At 37.2% G+C, this 9,733-nt stretch overlaps 1 protein-coding gene across 1 annotated transcript; it reads left to right on the top strand.

Annotated features, from left to right (window-relative positions):
• The first annotated feature begins 1,372 nt into the window (after positions 1 to 1,372).
• On the top strand, positions 1,373 to 9,728 carry LOC107028472 (protein transport protein SEC16B homolog). Its single transcript, XM_015229548.2, has 13 exons — positions 1,373 to 3,650; positions 3,750 to 4,070; positions 5,102 to 5,230; positions 5,317 to 5,439; positions 5,580 to 5,747; positions 6,621 to 6,746; positions 6,851 to 6,985; positions 7,131 to 7,258; positions 7,333 to 7,441; positions 7,519 to 7,830; positions 7,925 to 8,074; positions 8,177 to 8,478; positions 9,082 to 9,728. The coding sequence occupies exons 1-13, from the start codon at positions 1,761 to 1,763 to the stop codon at positions 9,587 to 9,589; spliced, it is 4,401 nt and encodes a 1,466-aa protein (XP_015085034.1). The 5' UTR covers positions 1,373 to 1,760; the 3' UTR covers positions 9,590 to 9,728.
• The last annotated feature ends 5 nt before the right edge of the window (positions 9,729 to 9,733 follow it).

The raw sequence follows: 9,733 nt of genomic DNA on the forward strand, positions 1-9,733 counted from the left end.
AACATCTTCAAACTAATATATATATATATATATATATATATATATATATATAAAAGATTAATAGGTCCATAAATTAGAGTGGTACAAACAAAAGAGACAGGTTGTTGCATTGCATGGCAAGTTGGCAACATGTCAAATAATAGCCCCACTTCATTGACACTCCCTCACTTTTTATTTTTTATTCATGTAAAGACAAATGGGTTTTATTTAAATAAATAAATGTAAATATGTAGACCTAGTAGAAAAATATGTGACAATTTGCATATAATTATTTGTTAAACTCATTGTTGCAATTAATATGATGTGGTTAAGTGAAAACAAAAATATTGATAAGAATGGCCTATACACAAGTTCAATAAAGGTAAATAAAGTTTGTGGTAAATAATATTAATAAATAAATTTGAATAACACATTTGTTACATTATTAATTATTTTGATTTAATCACGTGATATATGTAGTTTTTTTTTAACTTTAATTTAGAACATTAAAGTCAAATAATGTCGTATTTTTTACTATCAATTGGAGTGGTGGAACTAAATGATTTTTATGTAATTGAAATTAACATATTAGCAAACGGATTGAAATGTATTATGATAAAAATAAAAATCAGAATTAAATTTTGAAACTATTAAAAAATGTTTGAGAAAAAAATAAAACAAGAATTTAATTTGTGTAATTATAAAATTGCTACACACCATGAAAAAAAAGATATAGAGAAAAAAAATTTACACCAATGCTATATTTTAGTGTGAGATTTTCTTTTACAAATTTGAATTTGATCGAATTTCAATAAAACAGATAAAAAATGAAAAAAATTAAAATATTATAACTATGTATAAAATATAAATATAATTATTATGTATCAATGTGTGGAAAAAAAATGCTCCATAAAATGAGCAAACAAGATATGATATGTAACATTATATTCTCAATTCAAGTTTTTTCTCCGAAAAATAGAATTTCAATCAAGTTTTAGTGAGAATATCAAGCATTAAATAGGAAATTAAAATAATTAGGGTATATACATTAAATATTTTATGTGTTGATAAAAATTTAAATATTTTATGTGTTGATAAAATAATTAGGGTATATATGTTAAATATTTTACGTTAAATAATCAAAATATGATATATCAATCTTCTCAATATATTTAAAATATAAGAGTCAATCAACATATAAAAATAACAATTTGCTATACAAAATGAAATAAACAAAATGTGATATATAAATATTTCACTTTCAACATGAAATTTCCCTCTTAAATTTAATTTTACTCGGATTTTAATATAAATATCGCTAAAAAAAATAAAAATATTAGGTACAGTATAAGTATTTTGTGAGTTGGACTATGTTTTTTCTATATAGAACACCATTTACATATACATACACGTGTATAATAATATAGTAATATATATAGAAAAAATATATATCGTCAGAGAAATTTGCTTCTTCGATCTGTAAGTTAATTACTTCATGCATTAATTTTCGGTTTGTTTTTACAATTCTGATGTGTTGAATTCAATCGAACAATATCCCAATTTTCGACGATTTTTTGGGTTTGATTTTGGTGTTGTTGAGATCCGGCGAAAAACTTAAGATCTTGCCGTGTTTTGCTTCAATTCAATGCAGAAGTTGTTGTTTTTTTGCAATTAATTGAAGTTTTGAGGTCCGATCTTGTACTTGTTAGCTCGATTTTGAAGTTTGATTTAGCGGAATTTTGTTAGGATTAATTAGGGTTAGGATTGTATTGAGTAGTTAGATGGCTTCGTATCCTCCATTTCTAGTGGAGGATCAGACGGATGAGGATTTTTTTGATAAATTGGTTAATGATGATGATGATGATGATGTTGGTTTTAAGGTAGCTACATCGTCAACGGGTTTGGTTGCGGGTGCGAGTGCGAGCTCGGTGTATGATGATGGAAATGAATCTGATGAGGTTAAAGCCTTTGCTGATCTCAGTATAAGTGATGATGTCGATAGTGGAGTTGAAACTGGGAAGAAGGAAGGGGAGAAAGTAGATAAAAGTGATGATAGCAATGCTAAACCGGGTTTGGTAGTTGAGGGGAATGGAGAGAAGAGTAGTGGTTCTTTAGTGTCATTGACTTCTGTGAGGTCAGATGGATTACTTGAGTCCAGCAATGGTAATTTGGAGACTGAGGTAACTGATGGTAAGACGGAGAATCACGCCAGTGGATCGAGCAATTCGGGTGTGAAGGAAGTTGGATGGAGTGCTTTCCATGCTGATCCAGTTACAAATGATGCTTCTGGGTTCGGATCCTATGTGGACTTTTTCAGTGAATTGGGTGATAAAAACGGTGATACAACGGGAGATGTTGGTGAGAATGTGAATAAAGGGTCAATTTCGCCAGCGGAACAGGTTCATGACAAAAAACAAGTTCATGAAACACAGTATTTGGAGAATACTAGTTCGTTAACACAGGGTCAGGATAGTTACGCCCATGATGCTACCACAGAACAAGTTACAGATGGACACGATCTAAATAGTAGTCAGTATTGGGAAAATCTTTATCCAGGATGGAAGTATGACACAAGTACTGGGCAGTGGTATCAGGTTGATAATTATGAATCAGGAGCTAATGTACAAGGAAGTACTGATTCTAGTTTGGTTTCTGATGGAACGTCAGAGGTTTTGTACCAACAGAAAGCTGCTCAGTCTGTTTCTGGTAATGCAGCTGAGAGTGGTACAACTGGGAGTGTCACTAATTGGAATCAGGGTTTGCAGGTAAACAGTTCTACTGAGAATGTGACAAACTGGATCCAGGCTAGTGACAATACAAGCGCTGTGACTGACTGGAATCAGGTGTCACTGGCTAGTGATGCAGGTGGTGTCACGACTGACTGGAATCAAGCCTCACAACTTAACAATGGGTATCCGTCACATATGGTTTTTGATCCTCAGTACCCTGATTGGTATTATGATACAGTTGCACTTGAATGGCGCTCTCTGGAGAGCTACACATCGTCTGCTCAATCAACTGTTCAAGGTGAGAGCCAGCTGGATCAGAATGGTTTGGCTTCAGTGCAGACTTCCTCTTACAATAATGATCAAAGGGATTACGGTGCATACGGGCACAATGACAATAGTAGATTTCAAGGGTTTAGCAGCAGCGGAGGAGATTACAACTGGTCTGGCACTCTAGGTAATTACAATCAGTATAGCTCAAATATGTCACAAAATGAAAATGCTGCAAAGAGTAACCATATGTCAGAATATAGTGGGAACCAGCAATTAGAGAAGCACTACAACCAAGATTTTTCGGCAAGCAGTCATTTTAATAGTCAAATATCTAATCATTATGAGGGAACAGTTCCATACAATGCAAAAGCAATTCTAAATCAAAATGACCAACGTTTTCTCCCTGGTGGGGGTTTCAGTCATCAATTTAGTCAGCCAACACTCCAGCAACATGAGCAGAAGCATGCCTCAAATGATTATTATGGGACTCAAACTACAGCCAATTATTCCCAGCAAGCATTTCAGAGTAGCCAGCAGTTTGGTCAAGCTCCCACTGTAGGAAGATCATCTGCTGGCCGCCCACCACATGCTTTGGTTTCTTTTGGTTTTGGTGGAAAATTGATTGTGATGAAAGATTATAGTTCTTCTGGAAACTCATCCTTTGGAAGTCAGGTTTGTGTCAATTATTTATATTATTTTTGTCTTTCCCCAATGTTTTGGGTTGCAGTACTCTTACTGATGATTGGAAGTATTTGTGCATGGTTGCTAAAGAATCCTGTAGGAGGTTCAATATCTTTGCTCAGTTTGATGGATGTTGTCTCTGAGAGAGTTGACAGTTCAAGTCTTGCGATGGGGACATGCGACTATACCCGAGCTCTGTGCCGACAATCATTCCTTGGTCCACTAGTTGGTGGTAGTCCCAGTATCAAGGAGTTGAATAAATGGATGGATGAGAGGATTTCAAACTCTGAATCTCCTGACATGGATTACAGGAAAGGCGAAGTTTTGAGGTTGCTTCTGTCATTGCTAAAAATAGCATGTCAATATTATGGCAAACTCCGTTCTCCGTTTGGTAGTGAGGCTGTGTTGAAGGTAAGATTTGAAAATTTGTAGGAGTAACATGCCTGTATATAGTTATTGATTATTTGTTTAAACTTTCAAAATGAACTGTTGTTTAAATCAAGCTCTGGTCCAACTAAGTACAGTTTTATTCACTGCCTTCTGTTTTCTGTTTGTGTTGCCTTTTTAGGCATATAAACTCCTTTCACTCATATTGCCCATTGGTATCTCCATCTAACCTGGTCTTGCTTTAGTTGGATTCGAAAACTTATGGTATCAACACATTCTAACTTTTATGGTTTCTTATGTGTCTTACATGTTTTGGGTCTAACATATCCTTTGTAATTTCTATATTTTTATTGTTTGACTTGATCACCTACGGGGTGGTGCATCTCCCCCAAGTTTAAGAAATTCAACTGGCTTCTCTTCCCTAAATGATGAGAGCATTGGATAGAAAACAAGAAAGAAAATCCAATAGTGGATGTTGACTGCAGTTAAACAAATAAATAGTAGTGGTAGTAATAGCACTGCCCCACATATAATAACCAAGAGAGAAGAAATTATAATTAGGAGCTCGCATCACCATGTGAGCAGAGCTATGAAGTAGGTTAGATATTGGGCTCTGAACTCTGGAGGAATTTGGGGGGATGTGTTTCTTTGATTTAAACTACAGAAATACATGAAGCCTTGAGTCAATTGTCATTTGAAGAAATCTTTTGTTAGAATTAACACCGTAGCTTGTGGTACTGTAATACCTTTTACAAACTAGGAAAGAGTATTGATGTTCTAGCTGTTACATTTTTGATGAATTTATGTAATTTATTCTCTTCACAATATTTGGCTAAACTTGCCGAAGTTTGCTAAGCTTGCTTTTTTGTGTTCCCTTTTTACCTTGTCAAAAGAAAGTACGTAAAGGTATGTCTTCCTTTTTTTAATGCATTTTAGATTTTTCATTTTGTACAATCATCTAGCTTGATAGCGTGAAAATAGTTTGTCTAATTTTATTTTAACCAAAATCAACAAACTTAGTAGCTGTTGCTAATTTGGTTCTGCTACTTTAACAGGAAAGTGATGTTCCAGAAACAGCGGTAGCCAAATTGTTTGCTTCTGTGAAGAGGAACGGGATGCAATTCAATCAATATGGCACTGTTGCCCAGTGCTTGCAGCAATTGCCTTCTGAAGGACAGATGCGGGTACAGTATCTTGTGCAACTTTCTGTTCTTAGTTGTTATTTTGATTGTTTGCTAGATCAGCCAACCATTCTCGTTACTTGCTCTAGACTACGGCTTCTGAGGTTCAAAGTCTTCTAGTATCTGGAAGAAAGAAAGAAGCATTACAATGTGCACAAGAGGGGCAGTTGTGGGGACCAGCTCTTGTTCTTGCTGCACAACTTGGTGATCAGGTTTGTCTAGTTCTTAGTTTCCCTTTGTCACCCAGCCTCTTCTCTCTCTCTCTCTCTCTCTATGTCTCAATTATACATGTGTGTGTGTGTGTGTGTTTGTATTTCTATCAATATATTTTTGATTTCATGCATAATTGTAGTTCTATGTAGAAACGGTGAAGCAAATGGCACTTCAACAGTTAGCTGCAGGGTCACCTTTGCGGACACTGTGCCTATTAATTGCTGGTCAACCGGCTGATGTCTTTTCTGTAGAATCTACTTCTCAAAGTGGCATGCCTGGTGTAAATGCGGTTCAACAGCCTGCACAGGTTTTGTGTTCATAACTTGTTACAAGCAGTTAGTTTCATTAGCTTATTTGCTGCCATTGACATACTCTTGTATCTTCTTTTTTTTAGAGTATATCATTTTGATAATCTGTTCTGCAGTTATAACCATAGTATCATAATCATCCTTTAACTTTTAAAGCTTGATCAAAAAGAATTATGAAGATATTTTAGGGCACACCGAAAAGTAAATAGTGATTAAAAAGGGAATGGTGCATAGTTTCGTATTTTTTGATCATTGGAATTTCATTAAGGCTGCTCTTTTGAAGTACAAGTACTTCTGTTTGGTTGGAGATAAGTTGGGTGTGGGCATTGGGGTTCAAATCACAGCACTGACAAGAAAAGAAAAGAAAAGGACTACACAAGTTCTTTGCACCCTCCTCAGGCTAGGCAAACCGAGTCACTCGGTACCTATGATGTTGGGAAGTAGTAGGTACTAGGTACCAGGTGGAATAGTCGAAGTGTGTGTACGGTGGACAGCACTGTTATTTAAAAAAAGTTAGATGTGGGTACTGTTCCATCAGACGTCCAGAGTTTTGATGATGAATCAGGTGGGGTCATTGGTTCTGTCAGATGTGCAGAACCTTAATAGCTACCTTAACCATGGTGATTGTTCGTGAATGTCATTTTGTAGTCCATCTTTATGTTTTGACATATTGAGCTTGGTTGTTTTATTACGTAACACCATAGATCGTAAGTGGATCCCTCTTTCTTTTTCCCGTTTCCTTGGAGGGAGTTATGTCTAGACTCTAGACGTTGAGTTTAAGTTTTTTTCCTCCCTACTTTATTGCTTATTGAAGTTTTAGATAAACTTTCTTTGGATTATTACCTTATTTTGATTTCTTCTCTTTGTCCTAGTTTGGTGCTAATATCATGCTGGATGACTGGGAAGAGAATTTGGCTGTTATTACTGCAAACAGAACGAAGGATGACGAACTGGTGCTTATTCATCTTGGCGATTGTTTGTGGAAAGAGAGGAGTGATGTATGTCTTGTGCCATGTTTTTATGTTTATATTACTCTCATTCAGTGAATTGCATTTGGTTTTGTTGTCTGCTTCTTACATACATTCGTGAAAAATTGATCTAGATTGTTGCTGCACACATTTGCTATCTGGTGGCTGAAGCAAACTTTGAGCAATATTCAGATACTGCAAGATTGTGTCTTGTGGGCGCAGATCACTTGAAATTCCCACGAACTTATGCTAGTCCAGAGGCTATTCAGGTGCTGCTGACCTCTAGTTTTTGTGCATTTTTAGTCATATGAAGAAATGTGAAACATCTTGTGCCATAACCATCATATTCTCATGTTATGTGCTACTGGTTAACACAGGTTTATCGCTTGACTGATTAAATGCTTGTATTGACAGAGGACAGAGATTTATGAATACTCAAAGGTGCTGGGGAATTCTCAATTTATTCTCCCTCCTTTTCAACCATATAAACTTGTGTATGCACACATGCTAGCTGAAGTTGGGAGGATATCAGACGCATTAAAGTAAGATACAAGTTTTTGGTTCAGCATGTTACTTGAGATCCTTTCAGCTGGTTCCTTAACATTTTTAATTTTAGGTACTGTCAAGCATTGTCGAAATCACTTAAAACTGGCCGAACCCCTGAGACTGAAACACTGAGACAGTTAGTGTCGTCTCTTGAGGAAAGGATTAAAACTCACCAACAGGTACCTCTCTATCCTCTCACTCATCTATGTTGGATGATTGTCTCAGAGATATTTATTGTGGAACTTTCTGCATACAGGGAGGGTTCTCTACAAATTTGGCTCCTGCGAAATTGGTTGGTAAATTACTGAATCTTTTTGATAGCACGGCTCATCGTGTTGTTGGGGGCTTACCACCGCCAATGCCAACAAATGGCAGTTCCCAAGGGAGTGAACATCATCATCAGTTTGCGGGGCCTAGAGTCTCAAGTAGTCAATCAACCATGGCAATGTCATCACTGATCCCCTCGTCGTCTGTGGAGCGAATAAGTGAATGGGCAGCTGATAGCGGTAGAATGACAATGCACAATAGAAGTGTTTCAGAGCCTGACATTGGAAGAACTCCAAGACAGGTGGCTTATCCTATTTCTTTGTAAATATTACGTTGCCTGGATCTATCCTGTCTGGTTTGAAAAGAGGGGTTTGTATGAATTTGTGTTGGATCAGGTTGACTCATCAAAGGAAGCAAGCTCAAGTAACACAGGAAGCGATGCATCAGGAGCTGGCGGGACATCACGGTTTCGTCGCTTTAGCTTTGGTTCCCAGCTTCTCCATAAAACTGTTGGATTAGTGCTCAAACCCCGTCAAGGCCGTCAGGTAGATATTTATTTTTCTCTCATCTTTGTCGTTTTCTAGATTGTAGTCCTCACAAAATTTGATGTCGACACTTCTTTCCTTTTGTCTCTTGATCCCTTGTAGGCAAAATTGGGTGATTCAAATAAATTTTATTATGATGAAAACCTTAAAAGATGGGTAGAGGAAGGAGCAGCACTTCCTGATGCGGAACCACCCCTTGCACCCCCACCAACCGCTGCTGCTTTCCAGAATGGAGCGCCAGATTATAATGTGAAGAGTGTATTAAAAAGTGAAAGTTCTATATGCAACAATGGGTTTCCGGAAATGAAGAGTCCAACTTCTGCTGCTGATGGTGCTGGAATTCCACCTCTTCCACCTACTTCCAACCAATTCTCTGCTCGTGGTCGTATGGGTGTCCGGTCAAGGCAAGTGATTTTGGCATGATAATTATTTCCGATGATATGATTTGACCAGTAGACCTATAAAAAAGTGGACTAATAGAGACCTAATATGGTTAGTGACATCTTTGGACAAGCTATAAAAAAGGTTATCACCCATCTGATTGAACCTTTTGGGTTGGCTTAAGCTAAACAGCCCTTGTTGTACTTAGTTCGTCCGATTCTGAAAGAGGATTTTAAAATGGTGAGAGTAAATACTTGATAAAGCTCCTATGCATCAAACTAATAATTTTTAGTGTGAAAACATGTATCTGATAAGACACTGATCCCAAAAAATAAAAGTATTAAGCAGTATTTCTTTCCTCTATTAGTTATGGTGGCACCATGATAAAATTGAGTTGACTGGCTCTATAACATAAGAATCAATCCTTATCACTGAAAGTGATGCTGAAGCAATGTTTTCAAAGGTTTGAACATACATTTATTACTACTTCATATGACCATGTACAAGGGCTTTAATCTAGAAAATTTGTTGATAGGTCATTGAAAGATTTTAAGTGCGTGTGATGCTCTCTCCTCTATAACTCAAAATAGAGAAACCTGACTGGCTTCTCTTCCTTCTTTTGGCAGGTACGTTGACACATTCAACAAAGGTGGTGGTAACCCAACCAATCTATTCCAGTCGCCTTCTGTACCTTCCATAAAGCCTGCTACTGCTGGCAATGCCAAGTTTTTTGTCCCTGCACCGATGTCCCCTGTTGAAGAGACGGGAAACAGTACTTCCAATGAGCAAGAAACTTCAAGTAATAGTGAGAGTGATTCAGTTTCTGCTGTTAATGGACCGATCCATTTCCCTGCACCAACATCAAGCGCTGCGCCTATGCAAAGGTTTGCAAGCATGGACAACCTCTCCAATAAAGGAGCTGTTGCTAGCTCTCTATCAGCTAACTCTCGGCGAACTGCATCATGGAGTGGCAGCTTTCCTGATGCTTTTTCCCCTAATAGATCTGAAATAAAACCACCAGGCTCTAGATTGAGTATGCCTCCGTCTTCATTCATGCCCAGTGATGCTAATTCGATGCATTCCTCAACGAATGGTGGCAGTTTCAGTGATGACCTTCAAGAAGTAGACCTGTGACGCAACAAGATGTATATATACCAAGTTTTGCTCGTCGTCATAGTATACTGCTCGGAATCTTTTCACTTTGGTGGTAAGCAGTGAAGTGTGGTCAATGAAGATGGAAAACCTTTCCTGTCTCTTATCACACAAAATATACCCCCC

This window comes from Solanum pennellii, chromosome 8 (genome assembly GCF_001406875.1).
Source record: "Solanum pennellii chromosome 8, SPENNV200".
NCBI classification, from domain to species: domain Eukaryota; kingdom Viridiplantae; phylum Streptophyta; class Magnoliopsida; order Solanales; family Solanaceae; genus Solanum; species Solanum pennellii.